Source organism: Fistularia commersonii, chromosome 11, assembly GCF_037954325.1.
Source record: "Fistularia commersonii isolate RoL2024-O1a breed Wild chromosome 11, RoL_Fcom_v1.0, whole genome shotgun sequence".
Lineage (NCBI taxonomy): Eukaryota > Metazoa > Chordata > Actinopteri > Syngnathiformes > Fistulariidae > Fistularia > Fistularia commersonii.
Genome location: NC_141294.1, coordinates 16,809,462 through 16,828,799, shown reverse-complemented (window position 1 = coordinate 16,828,799; position 19,338 = coordinate 16,809,462). Strand labels below are relative to the sequence as shown.

Genomic DNA, 19,338 nt, shown 5'->3' with positions numbered 1-19,338 from the left:
TTTTACTGGTACTCCACCCTGCCCTCACTTTCCTGCATATTCCTCACTTAACTCCAGCAGGGGGGTGTTCGAAGGTCGCTCAGGGATTTCCTCTGCAGACCCATGCGTCTCTGCAGCACTTCCTGTGTTTTACCTCCAGTGGACCGGCCAGGAGTTTATCACCTGGGAGGGTACATATTCATAAGAGTATACATAGTGAAGAGTACAAATACAAAAATGTCACCCGGCCTCAAATGAGACGGTTCCCCTTACGCCACTTTCGGGGTGTATCTATTTCTGAGGAAACGAGAGGTCGTCTGAGATCTAACCTCCCCCTCCTCCCCGGCTGTATGGGACGCTGCATGTCCACACCTCCTCTGCAGCGACTGGAAGGCAGCCACTGAGCATGCTCGCTGCAGATGCAGCCTGTAGATGGGGCAAAAGTGAAGAGGAGGAGGAGACGAGGTGCGGAGAGCAGCGAGAGGGAGTCACACCGCCGAGAGGGGAGGCAGGATTTGTGATTTGACGGCTGATGCATGAGAATGGAGCGCCGGAGAGGAGTAGATATATGATAAGGTAAGCAAGATGGTGCGTGACAGGATCCGAAGAGGATTGGAAAACGGATGCACCGCGGGGTGAAACGGTCACCATTCCAACCGCCGGTCTTCAAGACGCGTGAAGCTCCACGGAGCGCCTGGCAGCGGGGAGATGTATGCTTTCTACTCCCTTTTGGTCTACATCTTCTACACCGTCTTCAAAAAGGAGGAGGAGGAGGAGGGAACCTTGGAGGAATCCCATGGAGCTTCTGCTGACGTGAGTCTCGCCAAAATGCGCCGGATCCGAGACATCCAGAATGGCGGCGCCGTCGCATCCAGCTGTTTGCGTGTAAACTGTTCTGTGCATGCATCGCCCCTCATGTATGTTGCTCTGCTCAGCAGCCGGGACCTGTTTCCATGGAAACAGGGTGCAGGAGGAAAAATAGCCACGCCCCCAAAACAGGGAGAAAGGCCTGCGCTCGCCTCAGTGAGCCGAGTGAGTGCCGGGGGGGCGGAGGAGGGAGGGGGTTCCAGAGGTATCCCTCGGATTCAGAGGATGAACCTCGGTGTTTGTGCGCCCCAGGCGGCAGCAGCGGCAGCGACAGTGACGAGGCGTCCCCGAGCGACGAAGATGAGGACGACATCCCCGACGTCCCCGCGTGCACCCCCCTGGGCGCCTTCCTGTCCTTCAAGCAGGAGTCCGAGAAAAGGCGGGCCTCGCAGGTGCAGCTGGAAACGTCCGGAAAGGTGAAGGGGCTGATCTGCCGCTGCGGACCAGGAGCGATGGCCCTCGTTTTCATGAACGCGCGTGTGCTGGCTTTTTTGCGCTAGCTCCCGGAGTCTCCCCTGATGGCGGTGATGTCCCACCTGCTGAGCTTCCTGGAGCAGTACTCCCACTTCCAGCAGCTGCAGCAGCAGGCCGACCAGTACCGGGTGCAGCTGAGGAGGCACCGCGTGCAGCACCGCCGCCAGATGAAGGCCCTGCGCGCCTCCTACCGCCAGCGCCTCAAGGACAAGAACACCATCATCTGCAGCCTGGAGGAGGCCATCAGCCTGCAGCAGACCCCTAGCCCGCTGAGCGAGGGTGAGGAGAAGGGGGAGGAGGCGCTGTGGCTCCATGATGGATGAGTTTACATTAGCATACAGCCAGTCAAGGTCGCAGGCCTTTTTATAGAAGCAGGAGAAGAAGAACAGGTGGTGCGAGAGGAGGAACATGGAAACCTCACATGCAGTGTTGGAACATTAATGCAACCCGTGCGAAAACAGTTATATCACAATATGTAATCATGTCTGACGATGTGTTATTGTTTGAAGTCAGGGGACCTCTAGATGCCAGATGTTGGTGTCTGCTGCATCTTAAGAGGACCAGATGGTTCTTGGGTGTGTGTTCAAGGAGCGCGGGCCAGCAGATGTAGCCCCATGGCTGGAGGTCACGGAGACGTCGTCGAGACACATGATGCTCGGATAGCAGCTCGCTGTCATCAATAAATAATGGCCGTTTCATTCGCCCCCAAACGCTCTTACAAGGTCTGGCACATGCAGGGCGCCACGTGCACTGGTGCTCCGACTAAGAATAGCAAGACGGCGGAGGTTCCTGGTCCCCAGTGTGGCAAGGCTGTTAGCCTCCGAGATGTAAAGTGCAGGTCTAAATCCGCAGCTTCGTCATCAAGTGCTGATGCGGAACCTTCCAAACTATTCCAGGTGGCTGCGTTTAAGCTTGCAAGGGCCGGAAAAGGAAAATGTCATCTACCTTTGGCGTTTCTTTTTTTGCCAAGTAAGCCTCCATGAACCCAGTCCACTAACACAGGCCCGTCCGGCAGCTTGATCAACCGGGTCGGACCATCAGGCGAGGATGCGGTATCAAGTGATTCTCAGCGAAAGTGTTTCGGCCGATGAGTCACTTTAAGTTGCATTGGGATGGACTGCGATGTTTGCAGATGACACTGTGATCTGTAGGGGAAGCAGGTGGAGGAACATCGAGAGAGCTGGCGGTATGACCTAGAGAGGAGAGGGGTGAAGGGTAGCAGCAGCAAGAGGGAATACAGATGTGTGAATGAAGGAGGTAGAAAGACGCTGAGGTTGGAACTATCGGGCAGGAGGTCTAGAGGAAGGCCAGAGGGGAGGTTTATGGATGGAGGTAAAGAGGACAGGAAGTTAGGTTGCGTGAGAGAAGAGGGTTAGATGGAGACGGAAGCTGATGAGTGACTGCACCCCAAAGGAGAAAAAGTGTCGCTTTAAACTGCGACGATGACGGGAAGCGTTTGGTGCGGTTACGGTAGAAGAGCAAAGCCTTAAAGGCAGTTTCTGTGCAATCCCTCCTGGATGGTTCTTGGGAACGCCCTAAAATGGGTGACTGCGGAAGTGACGGCAGGTTTTTTTTTTTTTTTTTTGTCTGCCTGCCTGCCAGGTGAGTGTAGCGGCGACACGGCGTCACACGGCGGCGTTCACAGCCTGGTGGAGTCCCTGTCCGGCCTGCAGGGGGAGAGGAGCCAGCTGAGAGGCGAACTCCGTCTGATGCGCTCACAGCTGGAGCAGAAGGAGCGAGACAGACACTCCCGGATACAGGCCTTTCAGCAGCAGGTCAGACATTGATTTGATTGCAGGTTAAATCTACGTTTGGTCGGAGTGAAATGGCAGATGACTTTTGGAGGATGTGAATGCAGGAAACTTCCAAGAAACCTGACATGCTCCTCTTCTCTGAAGCATACTGAAATCTTCCAGCGTTGTCTTTAGTCCCTCGGTAAAGGCTAACATTTCTCGCTTCAGATCGACGAGCTGAAGAGCTGCATCGAGGAGCGCGAGGAGGAGCTGTCCAGACTGAGAACTGCCTCGGTGAGATCTGCCTTTTCAGGAAGCTAGCAAAGCTACAACCAGCTCCTGTTCCCAGGAGTGTATAGCCTGACTAGTACAGGTACTGTATCTTAGCCCAGTGTATCAACACAGTACAAGGTCAGCAGAAGGTGCGCGGATACAAACGGCCCTTTGGCTCAGTGGGACCTTTTTGCAGTTCCGAGATCCTTTTCAGGTATGAGACAGCTTCTTGCCTCATAGGAACCAGGGACCGTGGATCTCAGTTCTTAGAATAATTTCAGCTCCTACCCTGTGGCAGGGTCTTTTTAATGTTCCATGGGAAGCCATATGAACCCATTAGCCACACCCCTTGCCAGAAACTTCTTGTGGACTTTTTTTTTTTAAATTTGTGGTCACTGCTCAGCTGCTTTCTTGCGCCAAAATGGACAGAAGTGACAGTAAATGGAACTTCTGGCCCTGTTATGGTTAGCTAACAGTAGGGTTATTCACAGAGCGAAGCAGTGCAGGGAGAAGTTTAAGCCACTTCCACACATGCAATAGTCCATGGTTATTATTCAGTGAACGCCGTTCCATGTTTTCCATGCTGTCATCTTCTTCTTCCCTTCCTTTGGTTGTTTGTTTTGGACTTAGGTTGCATGTTGCCAATGCTTGTGTCACAAGGTCCTACTGTAGTCCCTTACTGCCTGAGGGGAAGCAAAATTAAAAAAGTTCCTTTCCAGAAGCTGCTAATGTTACAAGATTGATACAGGGATGAGACTTGTGCCTTCTTCTGTTGCTTCCAGGGAGTGACGGACTCGGAGAAGAGGGTGCTATGTCTGTCGGCGGAGAACGAGAGTCTGAAACAGAGCCTGAGTGTAACTCAAGGCCTCCTGCAGCAGCTGACGTCCATCCCCTCGCAGTCCAGCACCATGCTGATGAAGGTACCGCTCCAGCAGGACGCCTCCCCTCCGGGCTCCCGCAGGTGACTCCTCAGCACATGCGATTTATTTATTTTTTTGTCCGAGCAGGAGAACGAGAACCTCCGGAGCAGAGTGCAGCAGCTGGAGAGCTCCCTACAGCAGCGAGCCGAGCGGCTGTCGCTGCTGGAGCGGCAGAGTGAGCAGAGCGAGTGGAGGAGAGGGGAGGAGCTGAGGAAACGGGAGGACAGAGTCAGGGAGCTCCAGCTGGAGCTGGACAGGGAGCGAGGCAAGGAGCCGCTGGTGAAGGTAACATGTTTTCAAAACTACTTTAAAAAGGGAAGTGCGGCACAGGGGTTCCTTGGTTAGCCACATAGCAAGAAGGACCCTGGACCCTCTATGTTCTTCTTGAGTCTGTATCGGTTTCCCTTCCGGTCCAAAAACATGCAGAGGGTTCAACGGAGACCCTACTTTGTCCAGACAAGAAAGAGAGGACGGATGGTTGTATGTTTCTACATGTAGCCCCGTGATGGATCCAGGGTGAACCCTGCCTCCGGCCCAATGCCAGCATTTCCGATGAATGAAAAGGGCCGACAATCAGAAATGTATTAACGCGAACGCTCCCCACCTGTTGTCGTTGCTTCTCCCCTCCCAGTACGTGACCCAGACAGTGGAGGTGGAGTCACCGGCCACCGTCAAGCAGCTGAACAAGGCGCGGCAGCGGAACGAGCTACTGTCGGACAAGCTATCCGGTCAGAATTTGCGCTGCAAACAGCTGGAGGAGCAAATCAGAAAGTCGGACGAATACAGCTGCAACCTGCAGCACAAGGTGGGTTAGCTTGCGGCTACTTCGACCTCCGTCGGAATCCTCCTCATCCAGTGCGGATACACAATCTGCACACAAATGGACACTGTCGTTTAGCGGCGGCTGATCCCTGCTAGTCCTTGTCAGAGATGATAGTCCGAGCCCTGACCCGGTCCGGAGGAGTGAATTCGCACACCTGTGCTCACATTTTGACAGATCGCGGCGTACGAGCGGGAAATCGGCAAACTGAGAGAGGAGCTGCTGAGGGAGATCGGCCACTTGGAGGAGAGAAAGGAGGAGGCGGTGAAGGCGGCAGCGACCTGCTCGGCAGAACACTTCCAGAACCTGCAGCACCAATTCTTCAGTGAGTCACTGAAAATCCTGCCTCCCGGTTCCATTTGAGTTGGGTCTCCCTATGAGCTTGTTTCTCTTTCGCCAGGTTTACAGAAGCGCCTTACGGCCCTCCCCCCGACCCTGCGCTGCATGAAGACCGACTACGCCAGCCTCAGGAGCCAGGTCCGGAACTTCTCCGACTTTTACGGATCCGCCATAAATGAAGCAAAAAAACAGGTACAACTTTTATGGGTGCAAAAATAAAGCCTTCAGAGACGGCGGTGTACAAGTTAGGAGTGTCCTCCTTCTGTCCGGCAGATTTCAGCGGCCATCAATGAGATGTCTGAAGCCAACAAAGACCTCCTGGAAAAATACAGGAAAGAGGTTGCCCTGCGCAGGAAGTACCATGAGCAGCTGGTGGAGCTCAAGGGTGAGGCGTGGAAGGAGCAGGAGCAGGAGATGGAGGGAGGCCAGGGAGTAAAGCTGCTAACAGGAACTTCCCCTTCCAGGGAACATCCGCGTACTCTGCCGCGTGAAGCCAGTGTTGAAGGAGGACCAGCGCGAGGAGGGCCAATCTGTCGTCGTGACAACCGACCCCAACAACGAGTCCTCCCTGTCCGTGCTGAGCAAAGGGAAGGGGCGCGTCTTTGAACTGGACAAGGTCTTCCATCCTCAGGCCACACAGGAGGAGGTAGCAACCACGGATAGCAAAGATAACATTTTAAATCAAGCCTTGAGCATGTCTTGAGCTGGTTTCCTCTTCTCCTCGTTAGGTCTTTCAGGAGATCGAGCCTCTCGTCACCTCCTGTATCGATGGTTACCACGTCTGCATATTCGCCTACGGGCAGACGGGCTCTGGAAAGACCTACACCATGGAGGTGTTTGCCAAGACTCACTTGTTCTAAACCCTCTAGTGTTGTTGCAGCTAGGTTTTGCTGTTTTCTTTAGCATGTCAGTTTGTGTGACAGAAGAGAGTGGGTTCTGTGTATTTTGGATCAATGGTCACATCCAATTTCCCTTTTTTTTGCAAACCTAACATTACATTATTAGTACCCACGTAATCAGTGGAAGATTGATCACGACTGGTTGGTGTCACGAATTCGCCGTTTGCAGGGTGACATTAGGCATACAAGTTCTTCTGCCCCAAATATGGGCTGTTGGCTTTACACTTGTTTGGGTTCTCAGGGCAGCGTGGAGAACCCAGGCATCAACCAGAGAGCCCTGAAGCACCTCTTCAGTGAGGTGGAGGAGAGGAAGGACATGTGGTCTTACTCCGTCACCGTCAGCTCTGTGGAGATCTACAACGAAGTGCTGAGGTGGGTGGATGAAGAGTGTAAAACACAGGTCCCTTGGAGCAGACTCTAAGGGTTTTGGACCTTTGCAAGCTAGTTCTCTGCATTCAGAGGATGCTGAAGTTCCACGTTGCTGTTTGTGACAAACATTTAATTGTAGTTGGAGTCAGAGCAGCCCTTTTGTTTCCTCTGTCAGGGACCTTCTGAGTAAAGACGGGGAGAAACTGGACATCAAAATCAACCCGGACGGAACAGGGCAGCTGCATGTGCCGGGCCTCAGGGTGGTGGAGGTCAAGAGCTTCCAGCATATGAAGAAGGTGACAGACATCGTCCGGCTGCTGACTTTAACTCCTCCAGGAATAAACCATTTGAATGCTGATGATAGACGTTTTTGTTTTCTGTCAAGGTTTTAGCCACAGCACGTAGGAACAGGATCACCTTTGGCACTCAGATGAATCAACACAGCTCACGCTCCCACGCCCTGCTCTGCGTCACCGTCCAGGGCACCGACCTCGCCACCGGGTCCAAGACCACTGGTAAGTCTCATCCACACTGTCTCTGCCCACTAAAAAACTTCTGCGGAAGACTCAAGCTACTTTTAAGGTGTATCTGTACTATCACTAACTCATTATATCCACTTCTACGCCAATGACACACTGATCTAATTACCAAATAAAAGCAAATGAGTGGAGCGATCTCAAAACCGCCATTAACAACACCAGGGAATTGAAAAAGATACCAAATGTGAAGTCTGTTCCTCCGGCCAAAGACTGTTGACTGTAGCCCCCTTGGCACTGTCGAAACTATTTTGCAGTTTGTAGAGCCTTTTTAGGAGCCGGGCTGTTTTCTGGTGGATTCGGACAACAGTGATACCACGAACCTCAGTTCCAAGAACCATTTTAGCTCTTGGTCCAAGTTCTTTTTACTCTTACGTAGGATCTCATGTGACGTACGTGTTCGCCGACTGATTGAACCCATAAACCACAGCCATTACCAGCTTCTTCTTGCGGATTGCGGTGTACCGTTTTTAAAAACTACTGTGGTCAGCTGTGGTCTTGCAACAAAATGGAAAGGACAGACGAGAAATTAAGTGACGAAGACGTCCAAGCTCTTCCGGCCTGCGATCCGGTCCGCATCATCCTCCTCTTCTTCACAGTGGCATGTTTTGGAGTGTGGACATTGAGGTGCACGTTGCAGGTGCTTGGGTCACATCCTGACCGTTGTCCACTTACCGGCTTTGGGGATGCAAAACTAAAAGGTTCCCTGGAACAAAATTCAACCTGGACAGTTTGGAACTTTACTGTCGAAAAGCAGCTAATAGCGGCGTGGTTCCTGAACAACGTTGGGAGGACCGACGAAAAGCTCCTACAGTACAAATGAAACCCATCACAGAGAACTCGCTTGCGTTTCCCCAGGCAAGCTGAACCTGGTGGACCTGGCGGGCTCGGAGAGGGTGTGGAAGTCTGGTGCCGAGGGCGAGAGGCTGAAGGAGGCGCAGAATATCAACCGCTCCCTGCTGGCGCTCGGCGACGTCATCCAGGCACTGCGGGCCAGGCAGACTCACATCCCCTTCAGGAACTCCCGCCTCACCTACCTACTCCAAGACTCTTTGGGGAAAGGCAGTAAGACGGCCATGGTGGTGCAGGTAGGACTCCTGTGTTAAGTCGTCGGGATGTCTACAGATTGGACGGCCATATTTGTAGTTGCGGTGCACTTCCTTGTTATTTTTCCTCTAGGTTTCTGCCCTGGACAGTAACGTTGGCGAGACGTTGTGCTCGCTGAAGTTTGCCCAGAGGGTGTGCAAGGTGGAGCTCGGCCCGGCCGCCAGGAAAATCGAATCCGGCGGAGGGCTGTGCGACTGATCGGGGATCAGTCCCTTCCCGCCGTTGCCACGAGGGAAGCCCCCTCCTCCTCCGTTTTGGCCAATCACGACTTTACGGCACCAGTGAGATCAAGAGCTAACCTGCTCAAGGGCTAAATCTACAGAGGTCCCAGTCAGGCAGAGGTCTTCGGCCTCCTCTTTGCTAGTTTCTGCTTTTGACAACTAACAAGCCTTTCTAATTTGCCAATCTGCATGCAGACGTATTTATTCTTCCACTCTTTAGTGCCAAAAGAAACCTCTGCCCCCCATCTTGTTCGAAAAAGTTTCCTTGAGCCGCCCTGATCTCGGTTTCCACCCTCCCCATTGGAGCATCTGTATTTTCCAAACCTCACATTTTAATCTTTCCATTTGGGCGACCAATTATCAGCCATCTTACTAAAAAAAAAAATTAAAAAAAAAAAGCCAGTAGTTCGTGGTTCCGTTTTCGAAGGTTGTCGTGTGTAGGGTTACTTGTTTTGTAGCACAAATATTTACTTCTCAAGGACACTTTGGTCACACATTTAGGTAGCTCGTGCCAAGAACAGAGAAGCGAGGGGGGCTACTTTGGTTTCTCTTTACCGCCTTAGCTTGTTTTTTTGCCTTTTGGAGAAGGGGGAAGCTGCGGAAAGGAGCAGGTGGCCTTGAGTTAGCAATACGGACGGTGCAATATCCTCCCCTGAGGAGGCGGTTCGGACCTGTGCGGGCAGAAGATGCACTTTATTGCGGAAGAGAAGGAAGGACTGACGTCGGGCCGGGGTATTTAGGTGCTTGCAGTAGATATCACTAGTGAATGTCAAACCAAATAACGAAAGCATTTCCTCATCCGTCCCATGTGTCACCCTTTGGATCTGAGCCGACTTGATCCGCTCGTAGCAGACGTCCGTGTTGCGTTTACCGAGTCTACCGTGTTCACAGAGTCCGTATTCGGATACATTTCTGAATAAATATGACGTATTTACAAAAGTGTCGTCTCTCTTTATGGGCGCCGATCAGGTAAAAAAAAAAAACATCAATAATTACAGGACTTATGAAGATACAAGGGCTGTTCTGGGCAGTCGGGACTACATGTACGGGTGGTACCATTGTGTTCTTACTTAACGCTACCAGGCGGGAGGCGTCAGTTCTTGTCTCTCTGAGCATCCGGAACATGAACTCCTTCCTGCCTCCCTGCTGTCTGGTCAGCCCTCATTCCGAGTCACCCTGCTCCACGCCAACCGCTCCCACCGCCCCGGCCAGCTCCTCCTCGCTGCCTTTCAGACGATCTCCTACACACACACACAAATACACACATATTGTAAAAACCCATCGCGGAGGGGAAACATCTGGCCTATTTTTAAAATGTGGATCAAACATCAGTGACACCTCTTCCGAGGCCTCCCAAGTCCCCGGAGTCCAGAAACGCCACCAAACAATTAGCCCAGTATTCTGCGCCGCCCTCGACAGAAAAGGGGAGAATCCAGAGCGGGGACGGAGGGATGGAGGGACGGAGGGATGGAGGGATGGAGGGATGGAGGGATGGAGGGATGGAGGACCACTTACGTATGAGCTCGGCGATGGCTCTCTGCGTTCTCCTCTTCAGCTTCTCCAACTTCTTCGCCACGTCGCGCTTTAGGTCCCTGGATTTAGAAGCATGTCATTAGATCTCGGAGGCACAGGAGAGCGGGCTTTCAGGGGCGGGGTTTACCAGTCGGGTTTCCTCGGGGCGAGGTTGGCCACGTCCTACGGGGGCAAAAAAGGAGGTTGGAGGCGTCAAAATCTGCGTCTTTCACGACAAAAGGACATTCACGTGCAAGAGCTGGACTCACCACTTCATCAAGGATGGGCTCTGGATTGGCTGCCTCCAGCTGGTCCTTCACTTTATCCTCCACTGCGAACACACATATACAGCGATCCCTCGCTATAACGCCGTTTACTTTTCACGGTTTCGCTACTTCACGGATTTGCATGGTGCATCGTGTTCTGCATTCTGATTGGCTAAAAAGTCACTCCGCTTCTTCTCTACCTGTGCGTCAATAACGTTGCAGTTTAATATGTACACGTACGTAAAACAGCTTGCCGAATTTACATTACGTACGTGCAAAAAATTCTCTTGCAATTTCGAGTTTCCCTAAAACCCATAATGTTGACAAAACGCTCTGGACCGACAAAAGGGCCCAAAAGGCAGCGAAAGATGCTATCTATCGCAGATAAAGTTAAACTTCTGGACACGCTAAGGGAAGGTAAAAGCTATGCGGCTGTAGGTCGGCATTACGGGATTAATGAATCTTCCGTTCGTTCCATAAAGAAGGAAGAAAAAAACATAAGGACGACAGCAGCGATAAGTTTTAATTAGGATGCAAAAAGGGTTGCAATTGTCCGCAATTTTATTCATAATCATTTTTAATTTTCTCCCATTTAATCCAATTGCTCGGGTCGCGGTGGGCGGTGCTAATCTCCACATTTGAAGCCTTCTGTTCATATTGATGATTAAAATTATCATTTGACAGTACAGAGGTTATTTGTTGAAAAAAACATTTCTTAAGTACAGTACTTTTATTTGTGAAACAAATGATTGAGCCTGTAAAATGGTTTGTTCTTTCTTTTCAATGTTTCATCGAATATTTAATTGTATAATAATTGTAAAAAAAAAAAAAAAAAAAAAGGTTTCTACTTCACGGATTTTGCCTATCACGGGTTCTTTTTGGGACGTAACCCCCGCGAAAAACAAGGGTATACTGTATATACACTGCTCAAAAAAATAAAGGGAACACTTAAAAAACACATCCTAGATCTAAATGAATGAAATATTCTTATGAAATACTTTGCTCTTTACACAGTTGAATGTGCTGACAACAAAATCACACAAAAATGATCAATGGAAATCAAATGTATCAACCCATGGAGGTCTGGATTAGGAATCACACTCAAAATTAAAGTGTAAAAACACACTCCAGGCTGATCCAACTGTGATGTAATGTCCTTAAAACAAGTCAAAATGAATCTGTGTTGCTTCCTGAGTGGACACTATGATTTCACACAAGTGTGATTGACTTGGACTTACATTGTGTTGTTCAAGTGTTCCCTTTATTTTTTTGAGCAGTATATTTAAAATGTCTATAACCGCGCTGCTCGGCCTGAACCGATCACAGCGGACGCTGAAGCGTGATGGTCGGGTTCCCACCTGAGGCAGGTTTGGCCTTGGGAACCTGCCTGTCCTTTAGCTCCTTGTCCTCTGGAGCGTAGTTCCTGAGCTTCAGCTCCCTGGACACACAAGAGAAGATATGAGCACAGCGTCCGGCGTTCTCGCAGCAGCCCTGTGGGTGGCGGTGCGGGAATGTATTCCCGCACGGGCCGCGCACCATCTGCCGACCCCCGGGCGGCCGATGGTGGTACGACCCGCGTAGGCTGGGGAATAATGTGCCTCTTTATTCCTCCACATGTCTCATTAACATGTCCCACCTGCTCCTGGCGGACGGGTGGAGGAAACAACCAGCTGGAGGACACGGTGCTCTGCGTACAACTCCGCCGTCTCTCATCACGCGGGGATTCTTCGCCGACAGCTCCGGCCGTTATTTACAAACCGGCGCCCTCGGATTATCAGCTCCTCCGCGCTCTACGTACGCGTGGGATGGTTTCCGACGGCGCATCCATCACCCCGCCGCGCCGACCCCACCCCCACCGCTGCCCGTGGACAAACCGATGCCTTGTACGGCAGCGTCCGGGGGAAATGCATGTCACGTCTCGACGTCCCGCAGAGGCGGGGTGAGCCCGGCGTCGTCGGTTGAATCGCCCGGGCCTCGGAGACATCGGGAAACCAAATCGAACCCTCTTTGAATCATCCTAGATGAAACCCGTCAGAGCGAGGGCCAGGCTGCGCCACCGCGGCTATCAGTACGGGCTTCGCCTGCTTGACAGAACTTTAAAGCGGCCATGTTTTCCTTCTCCTACGCGTCTGAGATAAGATAAGACCCCGTTCTCCCTCCGGGGTGATTTGCTTGTTTCAACATTGGGTTGATAGCGTGACAAAGAGGCAGGTATGGTGGGAGGAAAAAAAAAAAAAGGGTGTAGCGTGAGTGTGTTTGGGGATTTTATAGACACTCATAGCTGCGCGGATTCCCAGATGTTACCCAGGAGATGATCCTGGGCGGGGGTTATTGGCTCTACGACAGGAGGTGATAAATGTGCGAGCTGTGCAACCCCGAGGGTTTGCGCGGAAAAAGTGAAACGGGTACAAGTGGAGTCGGCGCACACCGACCCACGTGCGCGGGGATGCGCATCACTCGAGAAAAAGACTACATCGGTCTAGTTATCATACAGACAGAATGTTTATGTAAAACGTCTGGTTGAGCGAGGGACTTCGAACCCCCCTCTGGGAGTGTGTTTATATTATTTCCCCTTTCAAGTGCGCCGAGGCCCTGGAGCAAGGCGCGGCGGGATATCGAGACCCCCCCCCCCAGGGCAAGTGTAGTAAGACTCGATAAGCTGGTACAAAGAAAAAAAAAAAAAAAAGCGCATGGTGCGTTTAGTGGAATAAGCCTGGAGGAATGTGGGACAGAGCACTAAAAGCCCTCTGCAAAGATCTCAGATGTCAGAACAAGCCCGAGACTGTTTATTGTTTCCGTCTGGCAACCTGATCCGCCATGACACTCATGCTAATCACACACACGCGTGCTGCCATGGCTTGTGGGAGGGGAGGAAAAAAAAAAAAAGAATAAATAAAAACATGGGTATCTGGTAAAACCCAGGGTTCTTCTGAAAACCGTGTGCGGGCTTCAGGGGAAAACTTCTATATTAGGCAGCGACCCTGTGCAGATTCTTTCTCACGAGGGGGAGGTGGGCCAAAGGAAAGCTCCCTCGACTCGTGTCTTCACCACGCTGTCATTAAATATAAATAATGGGGGAAAAAAAGGTCAGTTGGCACGGGGGGGGGGGGGGACAGACTGCACCTCGTGACCGGCCTGTCGCCTCGCACGTAGCCGATGACAACAAATACTTCCACGCTAGCTTCATTTCTGTGCGGCTGCTCGGGGGGAAAAAAAAAAAAAAAAAAAAGGAACGCCGTGACCTTTGAAATTGCGGCGTGTTCACGGTAGCGGGCGAACACAACCGACCTGTGTTTGCTCTCCTTCTGCGGCTCCGCCTCTTCCTCCTCCTCCTCCAGTGCAGGCTTCTTCTGCTCCGGTTCGCCGTCCACCCGCCCGCTCCCCTGTTCAAACACAATCACGATCTGATTTACCAAGTACTGCAGTCTGAGTGGCACTGAAAAAAAAAAAAAAACACACACACACACACACACTGGGGCGGTATTTTTCCCAGGATTCATATTTACATGACTTCTAATTGGATGTGTGGAGTCATGGGTATAAATGGCGAGGAGAGGTATGGTAATCATTATGTGAGGAAATTACACAGGAACATCCTGTATCACAATTCTCTATAGGAAATATATATTAGACACCCATATATACTGCTCAAAAAAATAAAGGGAACACTTGAACAACACAATGTAACTCCAAGTCAATCACACTTCTGTGAAATCATAGTGTCCACTCAGGAAGCAACACAGATTCATTTTGACTTGTTTTAAGGACATTACATTAAAGTTGGATCAGCCTGGAGTGTGTTTTTACACTTTAATTTTGAGTGTGATTCCTAATCAGACCTCTATGGGTTGATACAATTGATTTGATCATTTTTGTGTGATTTTGTTGTCAGCACATTCAACTGTGTAAAGAGCAAAGTATTTCATAAGAATATTTCATTCATTTAGATCTAGGATCTGTTTTTTAAGTGTTCCCTTTATTTTTTTGAGCAGTGTATATATTAGGCTTTACCGGTTATCCTGCACTCAGGGAGACTCCTACTGTGGGAATCCAACTAGCATAATATCAGCTGCACGCTGATATTATGCAACACCTTGCTGACGCCAAAGTGCTCTAGTCAGTATCTTCACCAGCCACCACAGTAGCAGCGATTGAGGCCTCCTGCCCCCCCTCCCCATTAGAGGAAGCCAAATATCAAACAGGCCCCTGAGGAATGACAAACCAGAAGAAAAAGCCAGAAGTTGTAACAGAGGATAAGGAGCCCCGCCCACCTTGGGCTTTCCTGAAGAGGCTTCCTGTCCACCTGCTACAACAATTCAGGGCACTGACTCACTCTTGAAATGCACAAAAGGGGAATTACTTCAAGCTCCTGGAATGTCAACAGTTCCTTATCGGACATTCCCACCTCCAAGCAGCAGTGGCTGAATGCTAGCTAGCGGCCCCAGCCATTGGCTTCGAAACATAGCAGGGTTTCCTGCTGCCAGACGGGTTCATATCATAAGGGGAAAGGCGGTCAGGGTCAGGTTTTCTGCCAGCGCAGCAACACAGCGATGCAACATAACGGAGAGACGTTTCAGACGACCAGATCAGGACGAGGCAGTGACAAGAAAGACTCATGATCTTTGTTTGAAGATCCAGAATCTACTTTTCTATCCCTTCTCCTGTGAGTTGGGTGGACAAATGTTCAAGCATATGCCGGGGCCGACTGAACACGAATACCTGGCCTGCAGAGCACGGATGGCTTCATGTGATTGAGAGGGTGAATGGTTGTACGTCTAGTAAAGCTTAACATTAACACCTCCCTCCAGGGGCGCTTTCAGAACCGAAGGATCCTCTCAAATTAGGTGCGAAACGTCTTCAAGTGAAGAAAATCGAGACGGGTTGCCACAACAAGATGATTTTAACAAGAATCCACCGTGACCTGGATGACTGAGATCCTCCACAGACACGTAAAGCGCTTCGGGGATGAAAACCATGTAATTCAAACATACCAGCGCCAGCAGATCAAAAACCCGTCTACAAATAAAAACGCCATCCATCGCTGGTGATGGTTTCTTATTAAGACAACATTAGAGTGTCTTGAAATGCTAAGTGAACCTCTTGCATGTGTTTTGGACTGTGGGAGGAACACACAACTTCGACAGATAATGAGAAAACAAGCCATTTTCTGTCGACGGTTTCATCTCATGTGAATATATCATTGTTGATGAGCATTAGCGAGCTATTGAACTATAAACATTATCAAGGGGATAGCATAGCATAAAATGAGTGTAGCATTGCTACATGAGTTAAAAATAAGCACGGTAAAGAACCAGAGCTATTTCCACCGCCGTGAAATAGTCTAAAGCGAGTCGGTATCTATTTTAATGCAATAATAACAACATTCAGGACTCTGCTTTAAGAGTTTGCTACCATTACGATGCTAACGCTAGCTAAAGGCTAGGTTTGCTAACCACGACCGGTTTGCGAAAACCCGAGTTTGCCGATATTATTTATTTGGAGCGTCGGTTTAAAAAAAACGGCATTTTCCAGACGGGGACTTACATTGAGCTGGTTATTTCTTAATGCTTTTAGCCTTTCCTTTCTCTTCAGGGCCTGCTCCTGTAACGACCCAACATTTTGCTCCATGTTTACCTCCGCACGCCGCTCCGCCGCCTCGGAGATCGATTCCCAGCCCGACCCAGGCCGCTTAATCGATCGCCGAGATCATCGATCACGTTGGACTGTTTTCCTGTACATGTCATAGAATTGCAGATACAAGCCCCAAATTATTATTGTATTTCAAATTGGAAACGTGTGTTTTGTATCATGGTGAAATTCAGGTGTGTACTCTGTTAATTTGATCCTCTTTCTGCCAGGATACTGATGGATTCAACAGTACAAAAAGAAAGGACCAAAAGCCTTTTAATAATAAACTCCCTTGTGGCAGAGCGGCCGTTTGCATTAATGCAAATGATGGTTACACTCAATGCATCCATGACAGGGAGGCACTGTGATGCCTGCTGATGGTCACATTGTCAATTTCTCCTCAGGAATGTAGGCCACTGCCATGGTAATACAACTGCCTTAACTATGTCACGCCCCAGAATGACAGTTATACCCTCTGTCAACTCACACCTGATCTGCGATTAAATTTTCCGCAACGCAGAAAGGGCGAAAAACCGTGATGCCGTTTTAAGGCACATGAACATACTAGTGAAATGGTTGCATGTCTCTACAGCACGTGTGAATGAGAGGGTGAACGTCTCTATAAGTGGCCCTGTGATTGGCCGAGAGACGGGGCTCACCTTGGACCAGTCACTGTGATTTGCCCAAGGTGAACCCCCCCTCTCGGCCAATCACAGCTGGGAGAGGCACAGGTGCTCTTGCATAATAGATGACGAATGAATGAATGAATGAATGAATGAATGAATGAACAAAAGCAAAACAGTGTGAGCAGCTCACAAAGCGTCACAGGTGTCAGTGAAGGAGAACACGCGTTGCTGCATATTAGCAGGGCGGATAGAAGCCGAAAAAAAACATGCAAATTACCAAAACATAGCCACAGCATGAATAAGAATTAAAAACAAATCTCATAAAGACGTTTACAAAGGGACTCCGCTGATCTCAGACGGCCTTCCTTTCTTCGGTCTCAAATCCGCTTTGAAATCAATTTCGGTGATAAATACGACGCATGTTGTGCAGGGCGGATGGGGGGGTTGTTGAATGAAACTAGGTCATAATAAACAGTGTGAAACTGTGGTAGATGTCACGCTCAGGTTTGAGCCATCATGAAATCATTAAAGTGGAGCGATGATACACGAAAATGTGATTTATGAATAAACAAGAGGAAAGGAGGGAGGCAGGGGGATGGCAAAGGCCTCGGGTTGCGTCTCACCTCTGATGCTTGCACGAGGTGCACCGCGGGGTTTCAGGTGGTTTCTTCTAGAGGAAGGTTTGATCGCTCCCAGGTGGTGGCAGATGTTCAAGGCCAGGGGTCGGCATTCCACATGCAGCTGTTTGATTCCTCTGATGCGGCTCCCTGTGGCTTTTGAAAATAATTAATGAGTATTTCATTCAAATGTATTTGATTTTAGTTTGTTCATTTTTAAAATTGAAGATTATGGCCATCATGTAACATCTAAATAAAACATGTTAGAATATTTTTGTTACTCTTTCTGCACGCGCCAGTAAGAGGATGACAGCACATAGAGAGAGGAGGGCATTTAAAGTTAAGTTAATTTATGTTTGTCTTTTTTTCATAAATCCAAGGACTCAAATAGACATTGAGTGTTTAGCTCAAATGTAAACTTCAACCCAACGTCTTTTTTTCGGAGTTCAAAATGTTTTGTCGCATGCAGAAATTTATTAAGAAATTAATTTAGTTTTCTCTGCAGTTGTTCATTGTTTTTAGAAAATGTAAAAACTATTTTGTTTTATACGTAGCATAAAGGTAAAAAAGCCATCTTGACTTGTGTCCTGCCGGACAAAAACAGTACAGATCAGGTCAATGACAAAAGAATTTCCCTAATAGGGGTCAATAAACTCTTATTATCTTATGGCCAACCAGGGATTTCTGCAGTTTCTGATGGCTGAGGTACTTTATTTGTCTGGATCCTGAAGACCAGGAGACACGATGGAAACACAAGACAGGGGCCTTCGTGATGAATAAAACATGCAGCGGGGGACAGGTGAGACGTGGAAACCCGAAGCCCGCGGAGCATCGTGGACGGGCCGTACCATTCTCACAACATAGCGGTGGGATTGACGTGTATGACAAAGAGGAGTTCATATACACACACGTATATGTGATGTGCATGTTCACACACACACACACACATATATATCATAAACACACAGGAATATTTGCGACATGCATATACACATATGTTATATATACACACAGGTATAATGATATACATGTCCACACACACACACATATATATATATAAAATACTCAGGAATATATATATGATATACCTTTACACGCAGATGAATGAAATACATATAAGCATATAAATATAATACATTTATACATATGTAGTATACTAATACACACAAATACAGATACATGAAAAGAATATTCTTTTAATTGTCCCAAAGTGGGGAAATTTCAACCACACACAGCAGAAGTTGACAGTGCAAGAAAAGTTATTAAAAATAGAAAAACTAAGAACACACAAGAAACGGTGCTAACAATACATATAAACAGGTAGGGCTTGTATTAACAAGTTGTACCTAAACAATATGACAATATATAAACAGTATAAATGTACAAAACTTGCGACGAGCAGCGACCAGCAATACTTGTAGCGGTAGGAGGCAGGAGGAACACATGTGGTGTCCAAGCGAGCGCATGTGTAAAGTGTGAGGAGAGAGATGGACACTTGAATCGATGAATAAATGAATAAATGAATAAATGAATGAATGAAAGAGAAGTGTATTAAGAGCAGAGTTGGGTGTTAACTAGTAGAACATTAGCTGTCAGGAAGGACCTGCCAAATCTCTCCCTCACACATTTGGGGTGAAGGATATGTCTATACACATGTATGAAATATATATATATATGTATATATAACAAACATACGTGCACATATACACACATATATACATGATATACATGTATAATACACATATACTATATTTATGACTCATGTGATGTAGCGATACACACACACATGCATGCACTGTTGTATACATAAACACATATTTGTGACGCACACACACACCATTTTACGTGCACCTTTCCAAGCTCACCTGTTTACCTTCCCCTCTCAAGGTGAAACGCGTGCCCGTGCGCGCCCACCTGACTCATGCACCCCCACCCCCCCCCACCCCCGTGTCGTGCACACGCATCCGGAACCCCACGGCCGCGTCGGGCGGTTGCGTTGTTTGCACGGAGGAGCATCAGCCGCTTCCGTGGGAACTCCCTCCCTCCCTCTCTCTCTCTCTCTCTCTCTCTCTCTCTCTCTCTCTCTCTCCACTAGGAAGAACGGAGCAGCAACAGGCTCGCTGGAAATGCGGACATGGGTGTTCCTGCGCGC

At 49.1% G+C, this 19,338-nt stretch overlaps 2 protein-coding genes across 2 annotated transcripts; one reads left to right on the top strand and one right to left on the bottom strand.

Moving 5' to 3' along the window:
- The first annotated feature begins 435 nt into the window (after positions 1-435).
- LOC147229777 (kinesin-like protein KIFC3) lies at positions 436-8,936 on the top strand. The gene is made up of 19 exons (XM_086155401.1): positions 436-792; positions 918-1,011; positions 1,099-1,262; positions 1,347-1,599; positions 2,923-3,095; positions 3,282-3,347; positions 4,109-4,246; positions 4,334-4,531; positions 4,878-5,051; positions 5,244-5,391; positions 5,467-5,597; positions 5,679-5,790; positions 5,870-6,051; positions 6,134-6,238; positions 6,546-6,676; positions 6,849-6,969; positions 7,059-7,188; positions 8,068-8,297; positions 8,389-8,936. Exons 1-19 carry the CDS (start codon positions 688-690, stop codon positions 8,512-8,514), a joined length of 2,781 nt encoding a protein of 926 aa, XP_086011527.1. The 5' UTR covers positions 436-687; the 3' UTR covers positions 8,515-8,936.
- Positions 8,937-9,467: 531 nt separating this feature from the next.
- On the bottom strand, positions 9,468-15,987 carry ccdc12 (coiled-coil domain containing 12). The gene is made up of 7 exons (XM_086155403.1): positions 15,860-15,987; positions 13,604-13,698; positions 11,674-11,753; positions 10,319-10,380; positions 10,198-10,232; positions 10,053-10,129; positions 9,468-9,778 (listed from the first exon to the last, which is right to left on the bottom strand). The coding sequence occupies exons 1-7, from the start codon at positions 15,941-15,943 to the stop codon at positions 9,699-9,701; spliced, it is 513 nt and encodes a 170-aa protein (XP_086011529.1). The 5' UTR covers positions 15,944-15,987; the 3' UTR covers positions 9,468-9,698.
- Positions 15,988-19,338: the final 3,351 nt, after the last annotated feature.

Bases quoted from the DNA above. Each gene is read 5' to 3' on its own strand.
- LOC147229777 (XM_086155401.1), top strand. From the start codon at position 688: ATGTATGCTTTCTACTCCCTTTTGGTCTACATCTTCTACACCGTCTTC. The intron at 793-917 runs GTGAGTCTCGCC...TCTGCTCAGCAG, and splicing joins CCCATGGAGCTTCTGCTGAC to CCGGGACCTGTTTCCATGGA. The intron at 6,239-6,545 runs GTGTTTGCCAAG...TTGGGTTCTCAG, and splicing joins GAAAGACCTACACCATGGAG to GGCAGCGTGGAGAACCCAGG.
- ccdc12 (XM_086155403.1), bottom strand. From the start codon at position 15,943: ATGGAGCAAAATGTTGGGTCGTTACAGGAGCAGGCCCTGAAGAGAAAG. The intron at 13,699-15,859 runs GTAAGTCCCCGT...GTGTTTGAACAG, and splicing joins TAAGAAATAACCAGCTCAAT to GGGAGCGGGCGGGTGGACGG. The intron at 9,779-10,052 runs GTAAGTGGTCCT...GTGTGTGTGTAG, and splicing joins AGCCATCGCCGAGCTCATAC to GAGATCGTCTGAAAGGCAGC.